The 23,634-nt window shown below is 47.1% G+C and overlaps 2 protein-coding genes across 6 annotated transcripts; one reads left to right on the forward strand and one right to left on the reverse strand.

Moving 5' to 3' along the window:
- Positions 1 to 356: 356 nt before the first annotated feature.
- MRPS18B (mitochondrial ribosomal protein S18B) lies at positions 357 to 6,632 on the reverse strand. Its single transcript, XM_032648631.1, has 7 exons — positions 6,197 to 6,632; positions 4,912 to 5,020; positions 4,712 to 4,809; positions 4,236 to 4,304; positions 2,835 to 2,901; positions 1,513 to 1,572; positions 357 to 933 (listed from the first exon to the last, which is right to left on the reverse strand). Exons 1-7 carry the CDS (start codon positions 6,374 to 6,376, stop codon positions 638 to 640), a joined length of 879 nt encoding a protein of 292 aa, XP_032504522.1. The 5' UTR covers positions 6,377 to 6,632; the 3' UTR covers positions 357 to 637.
- On the forward strand, positions 6,494 to 23,565 carry PPP1R10 (protein phosphatase 1 regulatory subunit 10). 5 transcript variants are annotated; one of them, XM_032648629.1, is made up of 21 exons: positions 6,835 to 6,908; positions 7,133 to 7,659; positions 13,941 to 14,059; positions 14,737 to 14,823; positions 14,969 to 15,104; positions 15,519 to 15,570; positions 17,608 to 17,685; positions 17,834 to 18,007; positions 18,225 to 18,330; positions 18,431 to 18,543; positions 19,032 to 19,132; positions 19,380 to 19,527; positions 19,604 to 19,762; positions 19,865 to 20,111; positions 20,277 to 20,340; positions 20,446 to 20,640; positions 20,795 to 20,870; positions 21,100 to 21,213; positions 21,379 to 22,041; positions 22,310 to 22,351; positions 22,610 to 23,565. In XM_032648629.1, exons 3-21 carry the CDS (start codon positions 13,953 to 13,955, stop codon positions 22,654 to 22,656), a joined length of 2,709 nt encoding a protein of 902 aa, XP_032504520.1. In that variant the 5' UTR covers positions 6,835 to 6,908; positions 7,133 to 7,659; positions 13,941 to 13,952; the 3' UTR covers positions 22,657 to 23,565. The 5 variants fall into 5 exon arrangements, with proteins under 5 accessions (XP_032504518.1, XP_032504517.1, XP_032504520.1 ...); XM_032648628.1 differs by having other exon boundaries at positions 6,836 to 6,908; positions 22,310 to 23,560; XM_032648627.1 differs by lacking the exon at positions 6,835 to 6,908 and adding an exon at positions 6,494 to 6,592 and having other exon boundaries at positions 21,379 to 23,565.
- The last annotated feature ends 69 nt before the right edge of the window (positions 23,566 to 23,634 follow it).

Here is a 23,634-nt window from a genome sequence, read left to right on the forward strand (position 1 = left end):
CCCCCCACCCACCACCATCCCGGCAGCCGGCCCGGAGACCCTGTTCTTTTTGCCAGACCAGCTGTCACTTAGCAACGCCACTCATCCCATCCGCGCCTCCCACGGCAGCGGGTGCCATAGCAACGCATTTTTCTTAGGCCTAGTGTCTCACTCTCCAACCCTTTAGCCCCTCAGTGGGAACACTGTGCATCGGGCACAGGGGGGCACAAGTGATCATCACATAATGGCACAACTGCTCATCCCAGGTGGCTTCTGGTCCCAAGAGTGCACTGATCGGACTGGCTCAAGCCTGACCACTCCTCTCCCCACAGCAGCACCCACTGCCCCCCAATCCTCCATAGCATTCATCTGAAATGCAGCCCAGAGACAGGATACAGCTTTATTGTGGAAAAACCCAGTTGGCACAGGTCTGAAACAGTAGCAGAATGTACAGCCTATCTATTGACAACATATAGGGGCTGGGGCTTCCGATACACGTCTGCGCTGCCCTCCCTCAGCCTCAGATGTATTTATCCCTTTCACCAACAATCATTTCCTTTCTCTGGCCCTGGGCCTGCCACTGGCCACAATGTAGACAGCTCTTCAGGATGAAATACTGTGTAAGGGACCCTCCGGCTCCCTTCCTAGTCTACAGCTCCTACAGAGCAGTCTGGGGGCCCGCCTGCTCAGTGGAGGAGGCTTCAACTGCGGCTGTGAGGGGCACCTTGGGCATTGACTCAGGCGGAGGGCCACTTTCTTCTCGGAGATGACCCTGGTAGAGCCGACGAAGGCGGGACAGCTCTCTCTCTGGTGGTTGTTTCCAGCTGTACCATGGGTACCAGGGGTCACCTGAAACCAGAGTGGGCGCTGGCGGAGTGACACTCACAGCTCCATGAGAGGTACTGAAGTCAGGGTCCCGGGGTTCAACCTGGGGAATGTGGTAACTGAGGAGACCTGGGGGATTAAAAAAAAGAGAATGCCAGGGAAGGGAGGACAGGTACTTCAGATTAAGACAGATAATAAGAAAAATGACCTATAAAGGGAGGGAGGGACCAGTCAGAGCCACTGGGTTCATTTATGCATGTGGTATGCTGCACAGAAGCAACTGGCCAAGGGGGCAAGTGTGGGCTGACGTGCTGCCCAGACTCTTGCCTGCCAAGCTGTGCAGGCCTGTGCCAGGGCTATGAAGCTGCATCTGCCCTAACATAGGGGTACCTTTTCCTAATTTGTGCAGAAGTGTCATGGAGCCCAGGGTCTGAAATTTATACAAAGCTCCTATGATTTAGACATGGCATTGGGGCAACATTTATAAAATAAGAAGGCAGAGAAAGAAGAAAAAGAGGACAGGGCAACGACAAGATAAGAGACTCAGGAGAGGAAACAAGGGACAGTGGAGTGATGAAAGAAGAGATTCTTTGGAAGAACATGAGTGCTACCTTCTCAGATAGGTGGGAGCATTTATACCCACCCTCCAGCCCTAAGTCACCTTCCTTATGCCTAACAAAACTGCGCTGTGCCCCTTCTCATTCTTACCATGATCCCTGGCTTTCTGGATGGCCTGGGTCAACTTCTTGTGTTGCTTCATACAGACCCCTGTGAAAAAAGGTAACTCAGAGATCATTTTATAAGTCACAGTAAATGAAGAACATAACTACTTCTACATGGTGATAGAGGCTTAGATTTGGAAAACCTAGCTCTACCTGATGACCCCATTCCCCTGACCCCTCGGCAAGGCTTGGTTTCCCCTTCTGCCCAGTGGGAAGAACCTTCTCTCTCTCTCTGCGAACCAGGATGAAGACTTAGGAGGGTCTAGCCACTATAGAGAAGCCACTTAACAGTAAAGGTTTCAAGACAGGGAACAGAACACAATTCAAAGGGCAAGTGTGGTTAAAGGGCTGAGTTGGACAATCCACAGAGAAAGATTCAATAAAAGAAGAATGGATTTCAGATCTGGGCAAGACGATCTGAGAAAGTAGCAAAATAGTCCCTTCAGCCTTTTACAGCCTGACTATAGAACTCTTCTTAAAACTCCTTGGGAATTCCCTGGTGGTCCAGTGGTTAGGGGCTCTGTGCTCTCACTGCCGCGAGCCCGGGTTCAATCCCTGGTTGGGAAACTAAAATCCCACAAGCCGTGTGGTGTGGCCAAAAAACCCCACAAAAAACCAAACTAAGCCAAAACAAAAACAAACTCCTTGACAAACCAAACTCCACCGATCATGCTACCACACCACAAAAGGGTGGATTCCAATTATTCTTTGCAAATTTATCTTGCTTTGGAGCAGGGGTTGGCAAAATGTTCTCTGTACAGGGCCATATACTGGAGGCAATGTGGCATATGTTTTAGGCATATATTATAGTCTGTCTCAGCTCCTCAACTCTGCCACTGTAGCCTGGAAGAAGTTGTAGACAATATGAAAATAAATGAACATGACAGTGAGCCAGATTTGGCCTGTGACTATAGTTAGGGAATAGATGTAATCTTGAATTGGTGAGCTTACGCCAAATTTGGGAAATCTAACTAAATTGTCAATGGAATAAAAGTAAGGTCAATTTATGAGAAAGCCTTCCGTAAAAGTGAAGAGACCCTATAGAAAGGAAACAATCAGCACCATTTACCTTTTAACAGTTCCATTTAGATAGTTTGCTTATACTGGTACTCGCCTGTATCTTCTGTTCACATGTAACTGTTTTAGCGTGTGAGTATCCCCATTAGGCCAAGATTTCCAAAAGGTTCCATCACATTTTTTAGGCCATTAGTAGGAACCACCAAATAAATACCTGTTGTCTGTCTTAATAAATATAAGAAGTGCTGTAAGGAAAAGCTATTCTGGTGGTGACAGGGATGATGGGCTGACCTGTATATGGAGCATGGAAGATGATACCCGTGTGGGCGCAGACAAACTGTTCCAAGAGCTTCACATTCTGTAGGAAAAAGTGGTGGAGAAACAAGAGAGAGGGAAGGGAAGGTAGCAAGACGATTAGAGACTAAAAGTGCAGAATCCCTGCATACCCACACAAATGACCTTGACCCTTCTACATCTCTCCAGGTACTACTTTCCTTCAGGTCCTAGTTTTAGCCCCATCCCTTTACTGAACACATTCTTGCAACCTTTTTCCCTTTCCTGGCCTTCCAACCATTTCACATACACATCCTACGTTTTGTCACTGAGACTCACATAGAATTATCTTCTGCAGGGGTTAGGTTCTAAAGTCAGTCCTTCATGCAGCAAATTAGGGACAGTCTGTTGGAAAATCCCTGAAATCACCCAGAAAGTGTAGTACGTGTTATAATGTACATTTACAAATTATTAACTTATATAAATGCATGGTATATGTAATGTATATGTTTACTAAAATCAATTTTAGAGATTTAGTTATTAGAATGACTCCCAGACAGTAATTAATCACAGGTGGTGAGACTTCCAAAGAAAAAGCAGGTGTATCTGTGGAGTGGAATGGCAGGCAGAATCATCTGTACTCTTCAATCTGTAATCTTTCTCTCTCCCTTAGTCATGCGATTTGTTATAAACTGTATACAAATGATTATAGCCTTTTTTGGGTAACCAATTATACACAGCTGAAATTGAGAAGTATCTTCTGGACTCCTCTACAACCTGTATCAGAAGGAGCCTGAGAGCAGTCAGACACCCCCATCTGCTGACTGACTGACACCTGAATGCCCTCTGACTTCTCTGATGACCAGCCATTCAGCTTCTGCCCTAATACATTGTAATACTGCAAGCTCGGAAGGGCACTTTTCCATTATCATCTTTATAAGGTTTTTGAATACTTTAAGGAACAAGTTCTGTCCTTATCACAATGAAGGTTTTTTGAAAAAAATAACTAGATTATACCTTGCTTCATGTATCTGCCCTCCAGCCCCAAGTCTCAGCATGCCACCAAACATCAACATGACAACGAAATAAAGAAAATCTCCGGAAAAAACTAGTCCAATCTACCTGCTAACAACTGTGATTGATATAAATCAACCTTTGGGCATTGCCCTCACATTAGAAACAAGCATTTCTCTTGCCAAATTAGACTGTAAATTTCATAGACAAGGGATGAAACTTTTTAGTAAAACCCTTAGTAGAGTGCAAAAGGCTGGAGGGAGGAATGTTTTTATATTACCAGAAAGTCAACACAAAATGGACTTTAGGGGCACCAGGATATGAAGAGCGGGGCACCTAAGGTAATCTCTTTAGCATTGCAAAAAAGGCTCCAAGTCTTTATCCTAGAGAAAAGATTCTCCTTACCCTAAAGTCAACGTGCAACTTCTGATCCCGGCAGATGGGGCAGGGATTCCCAGCAATTTTATTTCCACGCTGTAGAGAGAAGAAACTGGCAGGTGAAGCTGTTCAAAGCCCTGTCAGAAAGAGTGCAGCTGGGGACTTCCCTGGTGGTGCAGTGGTTAAGAATCCGCCTGCCAATGCAGGGGGATACGGGTTCAAGCCCTGGTCTGGGAAGATCCCACTTGATGCCGAGGAACTAAGCTCGTGCACCACAACTACTGAGCCTGCGCTCTCGAGTCCGTGCTCCACAACAAGAGAAGCCACTGCAATGAGAAGTCCATGCACTGCAACAAAGAGTAGCCCCTGCTCCCTGCAACTAGGGAAAGCCCGCATGCAGCAACGAAGACCCAATGCAGCCAAAAAAAAAAAAAATGCTGCTGCCGCTGTCACTATGGCCTCCAGCCCCACTCCACATCCACGTGCCACACTCAGAAACTCACAATACATGTCTTTCGAGTCCGCTGTGGGGGTATTCCACCTTTGTGGTTGCGACGGTAGTCAGTCCAGACAGGGCGAGAACCATAGCGGTTCTGGTATTCTGAAATGAAAGACCATACAAGTTTGGGTGGTGGTGATGGGCGGGTCTCTGTCCAGTTATTTAAGACCTCACTTGACCCTCCCCTTCCCCATTTAGAAGTACCTTCTGAGTCCAGATATTTCCAGGGTTCATCCTTGTAAGGGGAAACGGGAAGTGGGAGCAAAGAATCGTCCTCAGGGGGGGCTTTGGTGCAAAGAGTCTGGAGGGGAACCTATAAAAGGAGGGGCAGAGGCGAAATGAGACAATGAGTTCAAGGACAAGACCTGATTGGTTTGCTGCCCACACTTCAGAGAGAAAGGGGAAGGCACGCCCACTGTGTAAATGAAATACAGCAGGAATATGCTGTATATGGGAGGTAGCATTTTGTGGGAGATTAAGTTTACATCAACAACGACTATCCCTACCTCCAACTGGATCTTGAAAGAAAATGTAACATTAGAAGATAAACTAGCACAGGTGACTGGGAAGCAAATTTATTTGAAAAGACAACTCAAAAACCTGGCACGTATAAGGCATTCATGCTTTCTGGGATGAACTCAGTCTACTGGAGGAAAAGGGAGAATGTCCATCTTATTGGAATTAAGATGTGTGGCAGGAAGGGGATGCAAAGGACATGCGAGTCTCCAACTCGATCCAATCCAATCACTCAGTTGCCCAGCCTTCTAAGAAGTTGAAGGTCAACATTCCATATGGCAGAACAAACTTAAGTCCTAACGCTATCTCTAAAGCTACCAGGCCTGTAATTAACTCTATGGTGACCCCGTCACCAGTTTTCAGTCCCACTTTAGGGAGTGGCAGCTGGGCAAGCCTTCCCATCTCACCCTGCGCCACCAAGAATCTGCCCTGCCCATAACCTCCAGGGTGGTGAGTACGTAGGCTGGAGGGAAAACTCAATCCAAAGTTAAGCTCTCACGTATGCTTTGATAAGAAACTGATTTAGTGAGATAAAGAGCCGAGTAACTGGTCCCAGGTCATGAGAATGTATCCTGGCTTTATTGGAAGATAGTAGGGCTGGTAGAAGCTAGTGTCCCTCAACCCAAGAACACTCCCTGGCATCGAAGATTTAGACACCACCTGTACAGTTAATAGTTGGTTTGTGTATGGCCAAGAGATCCGTTCCACCGCCTATTTATTCAGCCGAGATGGAAACGGGAAGAGGAAGACATCCAACCCTTGCTCTTTACCCTCGACTCGAGATTAGAAAACGTGCGCTGTACTGAGGAATGAGAAGGGAAGGAGGAGGGTGGTGGAAGCAAAGGGTTGCCTTGACAGCCAAGGTAGAAGCACTTGGGAAGGCCTCGGCTCCTGGATTCCCAGCAGTGGAGCGATTACCTCGAAAAGGTACAACCAAATCTGGCGTTGTACAAAATGTGCCCCAAGGAGTTACCTGAACTCCGTAGGCACCTCTGAAGGGCGAAATGCGAGGAAGGCGCCTCAGCAACACGTTCAATGTGGAGGCAGCCATCTTGACATACGCATAAAGCAGGAAAAGCGACTGCGCATGCTCCAGGAAATAGATTAGGGTAGGGCCAAGGACGACCCCGCAGTGCGGAAGGCGGCAGCGCATCTGCGTCAGGACGGAAGCGTGAAAGGGGAGCCGTAGGGAGAGGTCAATTTCAACTGCGTCACTATCGAATTCGGCCTCAAAATTGCATTTTTGCTGAACCAGCCAGTACGACTCTTAGATCGCATTCTTACAGTTTGTATTTTAAGCAATTTTGAAGTCGATTTTGACCGAGGTCCTCTCACTGCGCATGCGCCGGTCCGATTCTACCAACCCTTGGTGAGAAATGATCTCGAGGGCGGAAGTGGTGGAAGCAGAGGAAAGGGAGGTGCTAGGCCGCTAGGTCAAGCGCACGCTTTCGGGGGCCAGGAAGGAGGCGGAAGAGGGTGCCCAGGGGAAGGGGCTGAGCGAAGGTTAAGGCAAGATAGCCAATCAGCTGGCGAGTTGTCTTATTGGTTGCCCAATGAATTCACGCCCCGCGCACAGTCTCTCGCCGCAAGGGCGTTTCACTAGCACGTTTGGGCGCGTTGGGCGGTGTCCGGATATAAAAGACTCAGCCCGAGCGGGCAGCCGCCATTCTGGGGTTCGTTTAGAGGTAAGTCTCGGCCCTTTGTTGGTTGGAGGGTAAAATTTTGCTGGGACAGTTGGCCTAGGAAATGGGTTAGGCGAGGGCTCGGTTGAGAGCCGTGACTCTTTTTAAGCGGCTGTGTTCGGGATGGGACGTGGGGGTGTTTGGGGACAACAAAGATTGTACTTTTGGGTGTTTAAGAGCAACCCATACTGATTATATCTTTCTCCCTTGTGTTCCTTTTATCCCAGGTTTGAATTTTCTCGGAGAAAGACGGGCCGGCCACGAGGAGAAAAGAAACAAGCCGCAGCAACATCTAAGCCCTTGAAAGGATCCTGAGAGAGGGGGGAAAGGGAAAACAGCAGCCACCAGCCCAACCACTTGTGTCTTCTGCCCCTTCCCACCTATCTTGCCCACCCCACCAGCCCACGCTGCCTGGGACTTGAAATCTGTGGCCGAAGGACCGTCACCACATAACTTCAAAAATAATCAACCACCCTCCCTTCCCAAACCCACCCAAATTCACTCATCCAGCGTTTACTTTTTTTAATCCACTCAGAACTTTTTTTCTACGACCCCCCTCCCTACATGGAGTTGGGTGGGGGGAAAATGAATACTGAGTTGGCCTTTATTTTTTTTAAGGAGACTTTTTGATCCAATGAGGCCCCCCAAATAATTGAGTTTTGGGTCCTGGTTGGTTGTTTTATTTTTTTTCTCCAAAATTTTAACCCCCTCCCCCCCTGAGCCCGAGGTGCTGACGTCGCAAAAAAATTGGATAGTAAGTGTCGAATTTTCAAAAACCAGCCTTGCAACAAGAAATCAACGTTTCCCTTTGTGAAACCAAAAATAATGAGAGGAAGAAATGAGACCGTAGAACAAATAGAGAACTGGAGAAGGACCGATCCGGTCACTTAATCTCCATTAAAAAGGGCCTTTGGGTCTAAACAGTGTTCTCGCTCCCCTACCACCTGCCTTTTCCCTGCTCTGCTGCAGGCTAGGAGAGGGTGGAGGGAGGGCCCGCAACTTAAGATTTTGATGGTTAACCCTTGGTAATCCAGCCAATTTCCAGACTGCCAAAGCCATAAGTGTTTGCTTTTTATAAGGAGGTATGGTTACCTTCCTCTCGTTAGCAGCAGTCTTCAAAAGGGTTAATGAGCTCACATACAAAAGATGGTGGATTTTGTGGCCCAGAAGTCCCACTTCTTTGTGTGTGAGACAAGCAGGGCGCCTTTCAATTTGCCAGATTAATAAGCAATCTGTACATAAAGATTGCAGGGTAAGGAGATGGGCAGAGAGAAATAGGTGGCTATGACTTTTTAAATGATTGTTAACTCTCAATTTTAATGTAATTTGTTTGGGGTATATTTGTGTGGTTAATACAGGTAGCAATCTAGGAATAAAGATTGCAAGACACTTAATTCAGGGCAAAATATAATCTTAGTGCCAATACATACAAGATAATAGTTGGGGAGGTAAAGAATGTCTTGTAATTGTTGCAGATTGCGTAGGTTATTTAAAAGCAAAAAAAAGTGATTAACATTTTAATTTGATACTTTTTGGTGGGGGGAATACAGTTTAGAGGGTGGAAAGGTTGGGGAAATGTGGAATTCAGGAGTATAATTTTAAAAGCCATTTAGTGCAATTGAATGCTAGCTTTCTAGAAGATTTGTGTCGTTAAAAGGAATTTTTTTCTTCCCTGCTTCAATATGGCGACTTTCTTTGTCCTTTTGTCTTCCAAGCGGCGTTGCAGGTTGTGTCTTGACCCATTTTTCTCCTGTCCTCCCACCTCAACCCTATTTGTTGAGAGGGGTCCAAGTCCTCCCCCCTTTCCCTTTAAAGGGAGGATGGGGGTGTTCGACAGTAGCAGGTTGAACCTCAATTGCAAATTCAGTTCTTCCCCGCAGAAAATTGTTCTTTTTAATATTTTAATTGCTTTTATTTTCACACTGCTCTTATTCAAAGTAGGTCAAAGACTATTCAGGTTGGGGGATGCTTTTTGTTTTTTGTTTTTTTTTACTAAAAGGTTTTTTAATGTAAAAAGCTACCGGCAGAGCCGGGATAGCTTTTTAAGTTTGAGTTCTCTTCTCCGTAACAAGATGGCGTCCCTGCCTTGTTTTTCTCCCCCTTTTGCCATCCAGAGCTTAGGGCCGCCCTAGAAACTTGGTCAAGGGGGAGGAGCAGCATTGAAAGGTGATGTAATCAGCTTTCTTCCTCCTTTCTCCACCCTCTTCAAACTCCACCCCGAGCAGATGCCTTCTGGACTCTTGTGCACGCTGCTGCTAGACAGGAAAAGCCATTTTCCTTATTTTCTTTATAACCTTTTATAGCCATTATCTTAAAAGGAAAAAAGCTTATAGGAATTAGGTCTTGAAGCTGTCCGTCACCTTGGGCAGCTCTAGTTTTTGTATTTAACGATCCCGAGTCTGTTGCTTTTATTTTCACCTTCTTTCATCACTACTGCTTGGAATTTTTCCCTGCTTCAGTTGCCAGGGGTGGAAACCAGTCAAACAGCTGTACTTTAGGGCTGGAAGCTTTTGAGGGGAGTGTGTGTGAGCGTGTGTGTGTCTTACGTGTGTTGGGGGATACTGGAGGAAGACACAAGGACTTGTGAATGAGTAACTGGAATAGACAACTGGGGCCTAATGACACTGAAATGTGCCGTTTCTGCTCAGGAGTCAGTCCTTGGGCCTCTTGCATTTGGTCGCTTTGTATGATGAGAATCTGGGGGAGAGTGGGTACTTTAGGACTTTCTTCTAAATCGCCCTTATTCCCGCCTCTGGGTTTGGGGGTAAGCTCTTTGTGTTCAGTGCTGTATCACGTTCTCCAGTTGCTTAGCTCCTGTACATTGGTACTAGGATGAGAAGTGAATCTTTAGGAAAGGAGGCGGCAGTTGTAAACTCAAGGCAGGGGGATTCAAGCTACGGTTTCTGGTAAGCAAAACCTTTCTGGTAATACATTTCACAACCTTCATTTCTTTTTTCCAAAGAGACACCCTTTTTGAATTTCTTTTTCCTTCCCTTCTGAAAGAAATTCCTTAAAAACAATGGGGAAATAATGTCCTCTTCGTTTTTCAACTTGTGCAGTGCTGTAGCAATTGGTGCATGTTCGAAAGCCATGCCCTACCTGAGGGTGGTATTGGGTGTCCTGTCCCTTTCTTACCTTTCTTCTTCCAACTTTTTCAAAGTCAAATCTTTATCAGACTCTCCATATACTTTTCATTTTTTAAAGTCCTGCCGTGAAGCGTGAAGGTTCTAGGCAGAATTGGAAAGCCATTTTGTACAACTGTTATGTGGTGACTTGGTGAGACTTTAGGGCTAATTTTCTACTGGGTATGGATTCTCAAACTATTACTTGTGGATTGGATGGGAGGGCCTCTTCCACATGTCCTACTGACCACAAGTTTTTTATCTTTTAAGCAGTTTGCCATGTGCCTCTGCAGCATACCTTCCTTGGGAGCTGAACGTTCTGCCCACTGGGGTTCCTGAGCTCTAGTGAGCAGGGGATTATAATAAAGAAGATCTGCATTAACATGGGAGATGGGAAAAAAGGTCTTCTAGGGAAACCACATCCATCCAGAGAACGTCGGAGAACCTGATCCTTGTAGTTTGTGGCCACAGTCTATCCTGGGATCCTGTCCCGTGAGGGCAGGGGTGGGGGGTGACTTTACACCCTTATTGAAAGGCAAATAAGCGTTTGGGAAGGGCATGTGCTACCAGGTTTTGGAGTGATTTTGAGGGGGAGCGGCTTACTGCTCGAAGAGAGGTGCGACCTTGTGAATCACCTGAGAGACATAATTCCGTCCCCTCTGGAGTCAGACTAGGAAATGCCTCAATTACGGTGGAAAGGAAGGGGGGAATGTAAGCTACAAAGCACTTCATTTCCAGAAGTGCTGAGACCTCTAAGTGAAGGTAAACTTGGACGGACACCTTCCTCCTTTGTTAGAAGATTGTTGTGATTGTTTTTAAACTCGCCTAGAATTTTTGTCCTGAACCAATTCAGTTCTGTTTCATTGGTGATGGGTATGGAATAACTTTAGCCAAGCTAGATATTTTTTTTTCACCTTATTTATTTTGGAGGCAGGAGTTGGTGTCACTTCTGGACTTAATTTTATCTCTGGTAAGAAGGAAAATTCCCCAGTGCCTTGTGTCTGCACGTGTCTGCCGGCAACATCCTCCATAAGGAGAGCCCAGCTTTAGGACAAGGTGGAGATGATGCCAGGGGTTGCTTCCCCACTGCCACCCCGTATGTTCTGCCTTCAAGGAAATTAAAACACCATGCCCTGGATTATTCTTGGTTTCAGAAAGCTTCCTTAAGCTTTCGTTCCAGGCTCCAGATACGTTAATGACAATTGGTCACTGCCCCTCTTTCCCTGGTAAAGTCATTTGCCTTTTCTCCTGTAGGGCTGTGCCGAGAATTTAGGCTCTTCATTCCTTTCCACTTGAGTGCCTTGGAACTTCTTTCTAAACGTAATGACTTCAAAATACGGAAATAGGTTGTAAAACACTTGGGGTCCTTAATTTTACATGAGTGAAAACTAATCTGCCTGGAGGAAGCCGTCATGAGAAAAACCCCTTACATTTTAAAACCACGTGATTGGTGCTTGTGAGACAAAATTTATAGTTTTGTTAATTATATTTCCAGAATGTACATAATAGGAAAACTGCAGTGGAAAATGAATATTTAACATTTCTTCTGCTTTGTCTTCTAGTTTTCCTTGACTGTTAATGTCTTTTATTCTTGCTGCTTGTGAATGGGAATTAAAAAGTTGTCCCTGGGTCCCATTCCCAGCAGAAGGCACTGGACAGAATTTAGCTGTGTACTCGCTGGTTTCTTTTCTCTCTAAAGTTGGTTATTCTCTCTTGTCTGCTGCCCTCTTAAGCAAAGGAACATTTGAGCTCAGGTGACAGTTTTTGTTTCTGAAGGAAGTAGGGGGAGCAGGCCTGTTGACTTAACTGGTAGGTGGGTATGCAAAAGGGACTTTTCCAAGGTGCTGTGTATTCAACTGGGTTTGAATCTGAGGGGCCAGCTGTATTTAGGGGACATTGGTTGGAAGTGAAGTTAGTTTAATTGAAAGCTTTTGGTCAAATTGCGTATATATTTTTTAACTGATGATATATTTTATTATTTTGGATTCGCTCATTGCTTTTCCAGTCTCCAGCAAATGGGAAATCTATTTTATGTATCCCTTTATTGTATTTCTGTCCTTATAGTGTCTATACTTCACTTTATAGTGTCTTACTACATGGGGAAAATTCCTTTATCCCCATGTCTGTCTCTCTCTATATAAGAATCACCACACTTAAGTGGATTTGGCCTGTGGACTTCTAATTTATCTGGTATTGGACTTGAATGTTTTTTCCTCTGACCTTAGGTTCTACCTGTCCTCGTGGAGATTCCAGGGCAGCAGCAAAGCACAGTTAACCCAGACTTGCTCACCTCTCAGTATTTCTTACCTTACCTCCTCTCCCTGTATTCAACCCACAGGTTATGGTCTCAGGAACCAAGTTCCCCCCATGCCTCTGCCTCCTCTTGGCCTAGGTTGTTAGACCGTGTAAATGTAGAAATTTATTGACTTTTTTATTGTGAGAATTAAAAGGTTGAAAGTATTATGCTTGTTTTTCTCTTTTGGCTTGAGAACAAATAGAACTAATTAACATGATCTTATAAGGAACCTGTTTTCTGCAGAAAATATAATCATCTTTGTAAAACACTGATTTTTCCCACCCTTCTGCCTGGCTCATGTGTTTCATCTCTGTACTAGATGCGGGATTCAGGAGGCTTTCTTCTTGCCTGCTTCCTACCCAGTGTTCGTCTTATTTCCCAAATGTCGATATTACTAAGGTGGCTTTCTTTTCTGCTTCTCAGAAGCCAATGTTTAGAGGCATTGTGGATAAAAATCCTAATCAGAACTATATTGATTCTAAATCACCTCTCTCAAACTTCAGTTCTGGCCTAGAAATTGTTTCACGTGTCTCTGTCCCGTAACAGCTGTGTTCAGCTTTTAATTAACTCCTTTTCTAACCTAGTCTAAAGCAGCTACTTAAAGTTTAATGGCATTTTGCCAGCTTCTAGTTTTATTTGTTCCAATCTTTTTGGCTCCATGGTTTCTAATTTCAGGCTCTCCTTGGGGATCTCGGGTGGTGTTATGATTTAGGTGGGACGAGGAGTCAGATTTGCATCTTTGCTTTTGAAACCACAAACCAGTCTTGCCCTTAACTTTGAAACAATAAAAACTCATGCAGGGTTTGCTTAATGAGTGACATTTTTTCAAGGCTTAGGAGGACCTGCTTGATTTTCTTTGCTCCATTTGTCTCTCTTTCTGGGAGCCACCCCTAACTCCCGTAGGGGAGAGGTTCTGTTTTCAAGTTTTGTTTCCTTCTCTTTTCACCTACAACTTTAGAAGATTGTCTACTGGTACAAGCAGAACATATCCTGCTACCTGTGGCGGTTGACTTTTTTTTTTTTTATAAGCAGGTTCTTATTAGTTATCCATTTTATACATATTGATGTATATATGTCAATCCCAATCTCCCAAGCGGTTGACTCTTCATGGGCTAAGATAGAAAGGAGTTGACTCTTGGAAGACAGCCCAACATCCATGATTGGCCCAGTTCTTATCAAGCTATAGGTTTGGTGTTTTTTTTTAAGCTCGATTCATTAGCAACTAAGGGGAAACGGGACCTGATAAGCAAAAATGACTTGGAGAGTTGAGTGTTTTGGGAATGTGAATCTTAGCTCTGATACAATCTGGTGAAGTGCAGCTGTCCTGGGAAGGATGTAACTGGGAGCGAGAGGAGAGGCGCTGCCTCAGTCCTCCAGTCTGACTGTCGTCCCCTTCAGTCATGTATGGACACAGTGCTTCACTTGCCAGGGCTGTTCTCTCAGTAGGGACACTTGTCTGTGTTGATTTTTCTTACCTAGATAATGGTGAGTGCAGTTGAATGTAGATTAAATAATCACTAATAATTTGTCAAACACAGAGATAGAATTTATTAGAGGGCAACTGCGGCTGTCCTTGCCACCCATTTATTCTGTGGGTTTGTTTTATCCTCATCTTAGAAAACCTCGATCATGGGTTCGGGTCCCATAGACCCCAAAGAGCTTCTCAAGGGCCTGGATAGCTTCCTTAACCGAGATGGGGAAGTCAAGAGTGTGGATGGGATTTCGAAGATCTTCAGGTGAGTCTGTACCCTTTGAATTTGTTGTGAGTGGAGAATATTTTGTGTTGTAATATGACTATAATTAAGGCAGAGAGCAGAAAGTGTTCCCTAAGAGGAATGGGAGTCAGTGGAATAGGATTCAAATCCAATTATGTTAGAATTAGTGATAGGAAAAGATGACCCCTTGGTCCCCGGTCATTATGGCATCTGGATATTTGGAGATCCATAGTCCCAAGGGAAGGAAGGAAGTAAGCAGGGGAGTCAGGTGACAGGATTCTTAGTTCTGTTTTGGGTTGCATTCTGCATGCCCCAAATGTCATTTTCATTCAGGGATCCTCAAGTTTTCCAGGAGAAAGCGAGTGACTAAGCCAGTCCGAAGAGATGGTAGTTGAAGCCTAGGGCTCTTCACCTGGAAGCAGAATCAAATGTGTCCTGTGGGTTAGAGAAGCAGTGACACTTACCTCCTCAGATCGGAGACTTCAGTGCATCTCCTCCATTGTGTTCCATCCCTCTGGGTGTTTCCACATCAATCCTGATCCACCCCATCCTCCTAGGGGCCTGTGTGATCCTCCCACCCTGTAGCAAAGTCCCAAGTCATCAGGGATCTCGAGGTACTCCCACAGATTAGAGATGTCTGCTCAAAGAAGAGGTGCTTTCGGGCTGCTTCATTTCTAACCTTGACTTATCTCTTACAGTCTGATGAAGGAAGCACGAAAGATGGTGAGTCGATGCACTTACTTGAACATTCTCCTGCAGACCCGTTCACCAGAAATATTGGTCAAGTAAGTGGGGACCTGGGTGGCTGGGTACTTAGAAGGGAGGGGGGGTGAGGCACGGGGTTCCTGGGTTATTGCTGGGGGACTAGGAGGGTGGGGTATACTCCCAAGACCCAGGAAGGGCATCACAGAGCCTCCTCCCTGCCTGCAGGTTTATTGATGTTGGTGGTTACAAGCTTCTTAACAACTGGCTGACATATTCAAAGACAACCAACAACATTCCCCTCTTGCAGCAAATTCTACTGACCCTGCAGCACCTACCACTCACTGTTGATCATCTCAAGCAGGTACCTTCAGTCTTTACAATCCTGGTTCTTCCTTTTTGGTTTAGGCTAACAGATGAAAAACCCATTGACTCTGATGTGGCTACAGTCTTGGGCCTGTGAGGTAGAATGGTAGAAAAAAATAGGAGTTTGGAATCAAGATTTGGTTCAAATTTATGTCCTTTAATAGGTGTGTGACGTGGGGCACTTTATATATCTGAGCCTCAGTTTTTTCATTTGTAAAATGGGAATGGTTGAACCTACCTAACTGGGTTGTTTTAAGGAGTAAGACTACGTCTCCAAGGGCTTTGTAAGAGAGAAGGTCTATCTCAGTGTTAGTGGCTGTTAAGAGATTGTGCGTTTGTGGGAGTGGTTAGCTCTGAGTGGGCTGCTTTTCCTTCTGGCACTTACCATCCTGCTGCTCCCTTCCTTTCATAGAACAACACAGCCAAACTGGTGAAGCAGCTGAGCAAGTCAAGTGAGGATGAAGGTAGGGGCCAGTCCTTTCCTCTGTGTCCTGGGCCGCCTTCCGTTACTTCCACTGTTACCTTCATTTCTTAAGATCTCTTGGTGTAAAAGCCATACACTTAAAATTCTTTGGGGGAAATAGTGTCATCCTAGAATGTTTCGTCATCATTTACTTCTGCTTCTCTAAATATCAATAAATAGAGCATATTCTGGGACCCTCAATGTCTATTTTCCTAACAACAGGTATGCTCGTTCTACCAATAAACACCCTGCTCTAGGGCATGGGCAGAATCCTGACTGCTGGAGTATATCATAGCTTTGATAGCAACAGATTCTTTCCTTTGCTAAGACAAAGGGTTTTGGAGCTCCTGGCAAGGGCATACAGTTCTGGCTTGAAGACAAAGCCTGGCTCCAGAAAGTCACAGGCTTTTCTTTAGAGAAGAAAAGGGTTTATATCCAAGAGTTAACCCAAAACATAACCCAAAACCCATAACCCAAGGCATAAACCAGTGAGCACGACACTGGTTTCCCGGAAGTGAGCAGCATTGTAGCAGAGCCGATCCCCGCTCTTTGTCTACGGGGAATGGTATGCTAGGTCCCTTTGGAAAGTTTAGCTAGAGGAGAAAACACTGGGAACATTTTCCGGGATAAAGGATCACGATTTTATTTTAACTCACAGTATCGTTTAAGTGAAAAACATTCCCTAGCTTTCCGTTCTTTTAGTTGTATTAATTCTGTTTATAGGTCCTTTTATATAATGAGCACTTCACTGTTTTTCTGACATCTCAGAGTAGCTTTGTAGGATAAACTGTAACACAGAAGATCCCATTAAATCATTGCCTATCTTTTGTTTCTTCACCGAGGTATATTGGTCCTTGTTCCAGCTGGCTTAATTGTGTTGCCATCTTTGAGTATAGGTTTAATTATTATTCTGTGCTTCCTTTAGATACTGAAATTTGTACATTCCTTATTGACTGTAGTTAAGTTTACTGGACCATAGTATCGATTGCTTCAAAGAGGTTTCAGGATATTCCCCCACTGGGCATTGGGGTTCATATTGCATTAGGTATAGGAGTTGGCAGTTGTGTGACTGTTTTAAAAAGTTAAGTTTTAATATTGTACAACAATTTCATTATTAAATCAGCCCATAGTGGAAATGTTGGCAAGAAGAGAGGTCCCGTAGATAGGAGATTTTATTTGCCAAGTACAGAAGGAAAGAGCTACAAATGCATTTTTCCATATATTTAGAAATAAATTCTGTTTTTTATCTTTAAATTCTCTGACCATCTTTTTTCTCTAGATAAACTCTGCTTCCTTCATCCTAAATTGGTTTGTTTTTAAGTTCTTTTTTCACTCTTGCAACACTTAATTGATTCTTTTAAGAGCTGTCAACACTAGTGACATCCTAGGAAAAAAGTTTCCCTAGAAAATCTTTTTTTTACGAGGACCTAAATCTGCCTCCTTGAAATTTTTAAAATCTCGTAGCCCTTTGGATACTTGAACCCCTCTGCCTTTCTCCTTATTTTATTGTAATAAGTGGTTAAGGGAAGAGCATAGGCACTAGGTTCATTCTGCCATCTTCTAGTTTTGTAACTTTAATCTCCATGCTTCTGTGTCTTAAAGGGAGATGAAAAATGTTCAGGTTGTGGGCTTCCCTGGTGGCACAGTGGTTGAGAGTCTGCCTGCCGATGCAGGGGACACAGGTTCATGCCCCAGTCCAGGAAGATCCCACATGCTGCAGAGCGGCTGGGCCCGTGAGCCATGGCTGCTGAGCCTGCGAGTCCGGAGCCTGTGCTCTGCAACGGGAGAGGCTACAACAGTGAGAGGCCCGCGTACCGCAAAAAAAAAAAAAGTTCAGGTTGTAATAGCAATTACGTGAGATGTATGCAAAGCAACTAGTGTAGTTTTTACAACATACTTTAATAAATGTTCCTTCTTTTTGCCCCCCCCGCCCGGTGTTATAATGGCATCAGGGTTGAAAGTTATCTGAATAGAGGAAAATTCCATGATTCAGTGTATCTTACATTATTTAGGCATTTCCCCTTTCTCTCACCTGCAGAGCTCCGGAAATTGGCCTCAGTCCTTGTCAGCGACTGGATGGCTGTGATCCGCTCCCAGAGCAGTACCCAGCCTGCTGGTAAGCAGCTAGGCCCTTTATCCCTTGTATTTCTTTCTTTCCCACTGGGATGTGGCCTTCCGTGCCCCTAACCTGCTTTTTACCTCTGACTGACAGTCTTTCTCTTTATCTAAATAAAATCCTTTTCTGCTCTGTTTTTCCACAACAGAGAAAGATAAGAAGAAACGGAAAGAAGAGGGAAAGAGTCGAACCACCCCTCCTGAGCGACCGTTGACTGAGGTGAAGGCTGAGACTCGGGCTGAGGAGGCCCCGGAGAAGAAGAGGGAGAAGCCCAAGTCCCTCCGAACCACGGCGCCCAGTCATGCCAAGTTCCGCTCTACCGGTAAGGCTGCCGTCTGGCCTCTGGAGTGTCTGTGGGTAGGTGCAGAGCCCGGGCCTTATGTGGAAGAGTTGGACTTAATGGTACGATAAATCTGGAGAGAGGGAAGACTAGTGGGTGGAGCATTGTGGGAGTTTATAGGGCTTGATGAAGGTTAAGGGAGGAAGAGTCAGGAGAGTGTGGAGTGAGTCCAGCCCCAACACCATGTCTTCTCCCCCAGGACTAGAGCTGGAGACCCCGTCTTTGGTGCCTGTGAAGAAGAATGCCAGTGCAGTGGTGGTTTCTGACAAGTACAACCTTAAACCCATCCCCCTCAAGCGTCAGAGGTATGGACCATGTTCTTGGTTTTTGAATGGGTTGGGTCTGTGGACATGAGGGGAAAAGAGGGGACAAGTCAGGTGTTGTTGACCAGTCCCTTTCTAACAGTTCCACAGCTGCCCCAGGAGATGCTGCACCCCCTGCAGAGAAGAAATACAAGCCACTCAACACAACACCCAATGCCACCAAAGAGATCAAAGTGAAGATCATCCCGCCACAGCGTGAGTCCAAAGTGGGGGGATGTGCTTTGAATTGAGAGCAAACTCTTTTCATGGAAATGAAGCGTTTTCCTCCATTTTCATCTGGTTTCTTGGTGTCCTTTAATGTTTACTCCCTTGGAACTCCCTTCCTAGGAGTCCTTGATAGGATTGCTTAGGAGTGATTTTAGAGATGAAGTAGGGAGGCGTGCTGTTCAGTGACTGGTGGGTGCGCTCCCAGCCGTCACGTTCATGGGGGCTGACTTTGTCACTTACCTGAGCTCTGATTCCTATCCAAAGCCATGCTTGCCTGCCTTTAAAAGAAAGATAGAATAATGACAATAATTTCTTGTGTGAATCCTCCTACATATGCTTCCTGGTCACCTTGAGCTTATTGTGTCCAAAGTTGAGGCAGGGTCTCTATTGGCCAATTTTCTGCCCAGATTTTGTCTATAGGAATAGCATTATTAAGGAGGTCTGATGATTCCATTTTGTGCTCTTTTCTTTTGTAGCTATGGAGGGCCTGGGCTTTCTGGATGCGCTCAATTCAGCCCCTGTTCCAGGCATCAAAATTAAGAAGAAGAAGAAGGTGCTGTCACCCACAGCTGCCAAGGTATGGGTGCTGCGCAGTAGGTGCCAGTAACCAGGTAGAAAAGGTACAGGTGAAGAGGCGAAGGAAGGGCCCAGCAGCTAGGATGCTCGGGGAGGACAAGAGTTGTGTCTCAGACGTAGACTGGTGGCAGAGTACTGTTAGAGACAGTCTTCCTTTATAGGAACTGTTAGGGGATCCTGCCAAGGACCCTGGACTAATTGCCTTGCCTTTCCTGTCAGCTCATTAATTTCTTTTTCTTTCACAATAGCCAAGCCCATTTGAAGGGAAAACGAGCACAGAACCGAGCACAGCCAAACCTTCTTCCCCAGAGCCAGCACCTCCTTCTGAGGCTATGGACACAGAACGTCCAGGGACCCCAGTTCCCCCTGTTGAAGTCCCAGAGCTCATGGATACTGGTAAGTCTAGAAACTGGTTCAGGTTTCGGGGTTTTCTGAAAGGAAGGATCTGCTCTGAAACTACTTCTGTTTACAGCCTCTTTGGAGCCAGGAGCTCTGGATGCAAAGCCAGTGGAGAGTCCTGGAGATCCTAGCCAGCTGACCCGGAAAGGCAGGAAGAGGAAAACTGTGACCTGGCCTGAGGAGGGCAAGCTGAGAGAGTATTTCTATTTTGAACTGGATGAAACTGAACGAGGTTAGAGATCCAGTTTCCTCTATAGTAGGTGGGGTATAGAGAGTTTAAAAAGGACTTGGTTGGGCTTACCTTCCCTCTTGCTTTTTTTCTCCTTGGCAATAGTGAATGTGAATAAGATCAAGGACTTCGGAGAGGCAGCTAAGCGAGAGATACTGTCAGACCGACACGCGTTTGAGACGGCCCGGCGTCTGAGCCACGACAACATGGAGGAGAAGGTGCCCTGGGTGTGCCCCCGGCCCCTGGTGCTGCCCTCGCCTCTTGTCACCCCTGGAAGCAACAGCCAGGAGCGGTACATCCAGGCTGAGCGGGAGAAGGGGATCCTTCAGGAGCTCTTCCTGAACAAGGAAAGGTGAGCAGAATGGGGTTCACTTCCTGAGGTACTGCGCCCTTGAGGGGAACGTGCCCTGGGGTAATTAGAAGGGGGGTGGGGTTAGGAAGAAAATCAAGGGCTTGAATAAATAATTTGACTGTCACTCTTTTTTTTTTTTTCTATCGCCTGCTGCATTCCTGACAGTCCTCACGAGCCTGATCCTGAGCCCTATGAGCCTATCCCCCCCAAACTCATCCCCCTAGATGAGGTGAGTTATGTGGTGACGGAGGTTGTGATTGACGTTAATGCATCTTTCATGTGAGACGGGCTCTTTATCCTTGTTGGTCCTGATTGTTCTCTCCTGTCATTTCAGGAATGTTCCATGGATGAGACCCCATATGTTGAGACCCTGGAGCCTGGGGGGACCTGTGGCTCACCCGATGGGGCAGGCGGTTCCAAGTTGCCTCCTGTTCTGGCCAATCTTATGGGAAGCATGGGTGCCGGGAAGAGCCCCCAGGGTCCTGGAGGAGGCGGCATCAATGTGCAGGAGATCCTCACCTCCATCATGGTACGAGCCTCCCTCTTCTTCCCCACTGTCTCCATTTCTCCTTACTCCTGTTCTGCTCTCCTTCCCGCTTGCTTTTTCCTCGGGCTCTCCCTTCTCTGCCGGGTGTTACCCTTATTCTCTGTTGACCTTGTCCCTTAATGACCTTGCCTCACAGGGTAGCCCTAACAGTCATCCCTCAGAGGAACTGCTGAAGCAACCAGACTATTCAGACAAGATCAAGCAGATGCTGGGTAATCCTCGGGGCCAGCCCCGGGGCCTGGGCGAGGAGGCCTGCAGTGGAACTGGGGGAGCAGGGGTATTGCCACTAGGCAGCAAGACATGGGAGGGGAAGACTGGACAGAGGGCAGTGCTCTGCCAGGTTGGTCTGAGGGGGTCAGCTGGGCACACCTAAGCGGGAAGACGTCATGCCGCTCTTCTAGAATCATCTTGCTGACTGCTTCACTCCTTTTTCATTAACAGTGCCTCATGGACTCTTAGGGCCTGGTCCCATAGCCAATGGTTTCCCACCGGGAGGCCCTGGGGGCCCCAAGGGCATGCAGCACTTCCCCCCTGGACCTGGCGGACCTATGCCAGGTAGGTGGTGAGTGAGAGGTTGGAATGGGTTTGTCTGCTTGATTTCGGCCTGGTAACTGTACAGGATTGACCAAAGCCGGGGGTTGGTTTGGGTTGGGAGCTGGCGGTCCCTGGGTGCAACAGGTAGCTGATACTGTCTCTCTCCCTTTTTTTTCCCCCCAAAAGGTCCCCATGGAGGCCCTGGGGGCCCTGGTGGGCCAGTGGGTCCACGTCTCCTGGGTCCCCCACCCCCTCCCCGGGGGGCTGATCCCTTCTGGGATGGCCCAGGTGACCCCATGCGGGGTGGCCCGATGCGTGGGGGACCAGGTCCGGGGCCATACCATAGAGGCCGTGGTGGCCGAGGCGGGAGCGAACCACCTCCTCCTCCTCCTCCATTCCGAGGGGCCAGAGGAGGTCGCTCTGGAGGAGGACCTCCAAATGGAAGAGGGGGCCCTGGTGGGGGCATGGTCGGAGGTGGTGGGCATCGTCCCCATGAAGGCCCTGGTGGGGGCATGAGCAGTGGCAGCGGACATCGTCCCCATGAAGGCCCTGGCAGTGGCATGGGCGGTGGGCATCGCCCCCACGAAGGCCCTGGCGGCGGCATGGGTGGTGGCAGTGGCCATCGTCCTCATGAAGGCCCTGGTGGAGGAATGGGTGCTGGTGGTGGACATCGGCCCCATGAAGGCCCTGGACATGGGGGGCCCCACGGCCACCGGCCTCATGATGGCCCTGGTCACCGAGGCCATGACCATCGAGGGCCACCCCCTCATGAGCACCGTGGCCATGATGGCCCTGGCCATGGCGGAGGAGGCCACCGAGGGCATGATGGAGGCCACAGCCATGGAGGAGGTGAGGATGCTCCCTGTCCCCCGTATGGCTTTTGGTGTCCATTACAACTTTCTGGGGAACGTCACTACCCCGGCCGGGTCTGCCAGGCAGAACATGAGGTCACCCCGTTCCCAGCATGCATGGCAGTTCCTTCCTTTAGCCCTTCCCCCAGGTCCCCAAGACTAGGTCTCTGAAAGACAGGTCTCAGGATGCCTTGGACGGGTGGGATGAGGGTGGCATTGACCTCTTGGCCATTTCCTATCTAACTATTCCACCATCATTCCCACAGACATGTCAAATCGCCCTGTTTGTCGACATTTCATGATGAAGGGTAACTGCCGCTATGAGAACAACTGTGCCTTCTACCACCCGGGTGTCAATGGGCCCCCCCTGCCCTAGGGACCACCTGCCCACCCCGCCCACACCCCTGTGGACTGCAGCCTTGCTCCTTCCACCCTTTTATGGCTTCTGTGAGGCCCATTTTCCCCGTTCCCCAGCTGATGAGGAGCCGGCCCCCTCAGTGCACCTGCCTGGGTTCTTGGGGGTTTTCGGATCACTGGTGCGCATTGATGTACATATTTTCCTCCAGTCTGGGGAGGAGAGAGACTGGACACATTCTGTACCCTGGACTGCTGAAGAGGAGACCGAGTTGGCTTCACTTTTTGAGGAGATTTGCCCTTTATGCCAAGCGCCTCTCCAGTATTACCCTTTATGCCTGAGAACCTAAAGCTGGTTATCCTGGAGAACACCTCTACTCTCCTCTTGTGGGTCCTCCACATGCACACAGAACTCTGACACGGGATCAGCTGCACTTATGAAATCATCCCAGCCAAGTTCATGCTTCCTCGTGGGGTGGGGAGATGGTAAAAGGGGTATTGTGTATCCCACTGCACTGAGAGGACTCAATCAGGCTGGATTTGAGTTCTGGAACACATCATCCCCACTCCTCCCGACACAGGCTTTACATTGAGTCCTTTCTCAAGTAAGACGTTGCAATCTTCCGTGAACACCCAAGTTTGCATCATGGGTCTGCTAGGTTCAATGATGGCAAATCCACATCGGCATCCGGTGAAAAGTTTTAGCTGGCATAGGTGAGGCCATTGGTGGTGGTCCACCCTTGCCTGCAGCTCATTCTGGAAATTAAAACACTTCAGTGAGACCAGCTTTTCATCAACTGAAGCCCGGCGTGCTGGGCATGCCAGTCACACTACACGCACTGCCTCTGGGAGTTAGCGTGCTCCTGGCCCCCACCTGGAACCTTGTGGGTGTGAGGCCTCCAGCTCCCTCCCTTGCCCTGTCAGCCACCTCTGAATCCCCACCAGGTGCCTTCCTGGGTGGATTCGATGAGATGACCTGCCCTCTTCCAGCCCTCTCCTTCACCTGTCTCAGCATCAGTTGTTTTCTATGAAAACAGTGGATTGGTTGGGTTTTGTGCAGGGTCTTGGGTTAGAGCCACAATGGATTTGAGGATGAGTATTTTCTTTTTTCTTTTGGTTTTGTATATTTTGTACATTAATAATAAACAGTGGAAAGAGAAGTATTTAACCCCTGGTGTTCCTGGACTGTTTAAAAAGAAAAAAGCCATTATCAGCTGTTGTTGAAAGTTCATTAATA

This window comes from Phocoena sinus, chromosome 11 (genome assembly GCF_008692025.1).
Source record: "Phocoena sinus isolate mPhoSin1 chromosome 11, mPhoSin1.pri, whole genome shotgun sequence".
NCBI classification, from domain to species: domain Eukaryota; kingdom Metazoa; phylum Chordata; class Mammalia; order Artiodactyla; family Phocoenidae; genus Phocoena; species Phocoena sinus.

Excerpts from the sequence above, each read along its gene's own strand:
- PPP1R10 (XM_032648627.1), top strand. The coding sequence starts at position 13,953 with ATGGGTTCGGGTCCCATAGACCCCAAAGAGCTTCTCAAGGGCCTGGAT. Across the intron at positions 20,341-20,445 it reads AACTCATCCCCCTAGATGAG|GAATGTTCCATGGATGAGAC; the intron begins GTGAGTTATGTG and ends CTGTCATTTCAG. Across the intron at positions 20,871-21,099 it reads CAAGATCAAGCAGATGCTGG|TGCCTCATGGACTCTTAGGG; the intron begins GTAATCCTCGGG and ends TTTCATTAACAG.
- MRPS18B (XM_032648631.1), bottom strand. The coding sequence starts at position 6,376 with ATGCGCTGCCGCCTTCCGCACTGCGGGGTCGTCCTTGGCCCTACCCTA. Across the intron at positions 5,021-6,196 it reads GAGGTGCCTACGGAGTTCAG|GTTCCCCTCCAGACTCTTTG; the intron begins GTAACTCCTTGG and ends CTCCTTTTATAG. Across the intron at positions 2,902-4,235 it reads AGTTGCACGTTGACTTTAGG|AATGTGAAGCTCTTGGAACA; the intron begins GTAAGGAGAATC and ends TTTTTCCTACAG.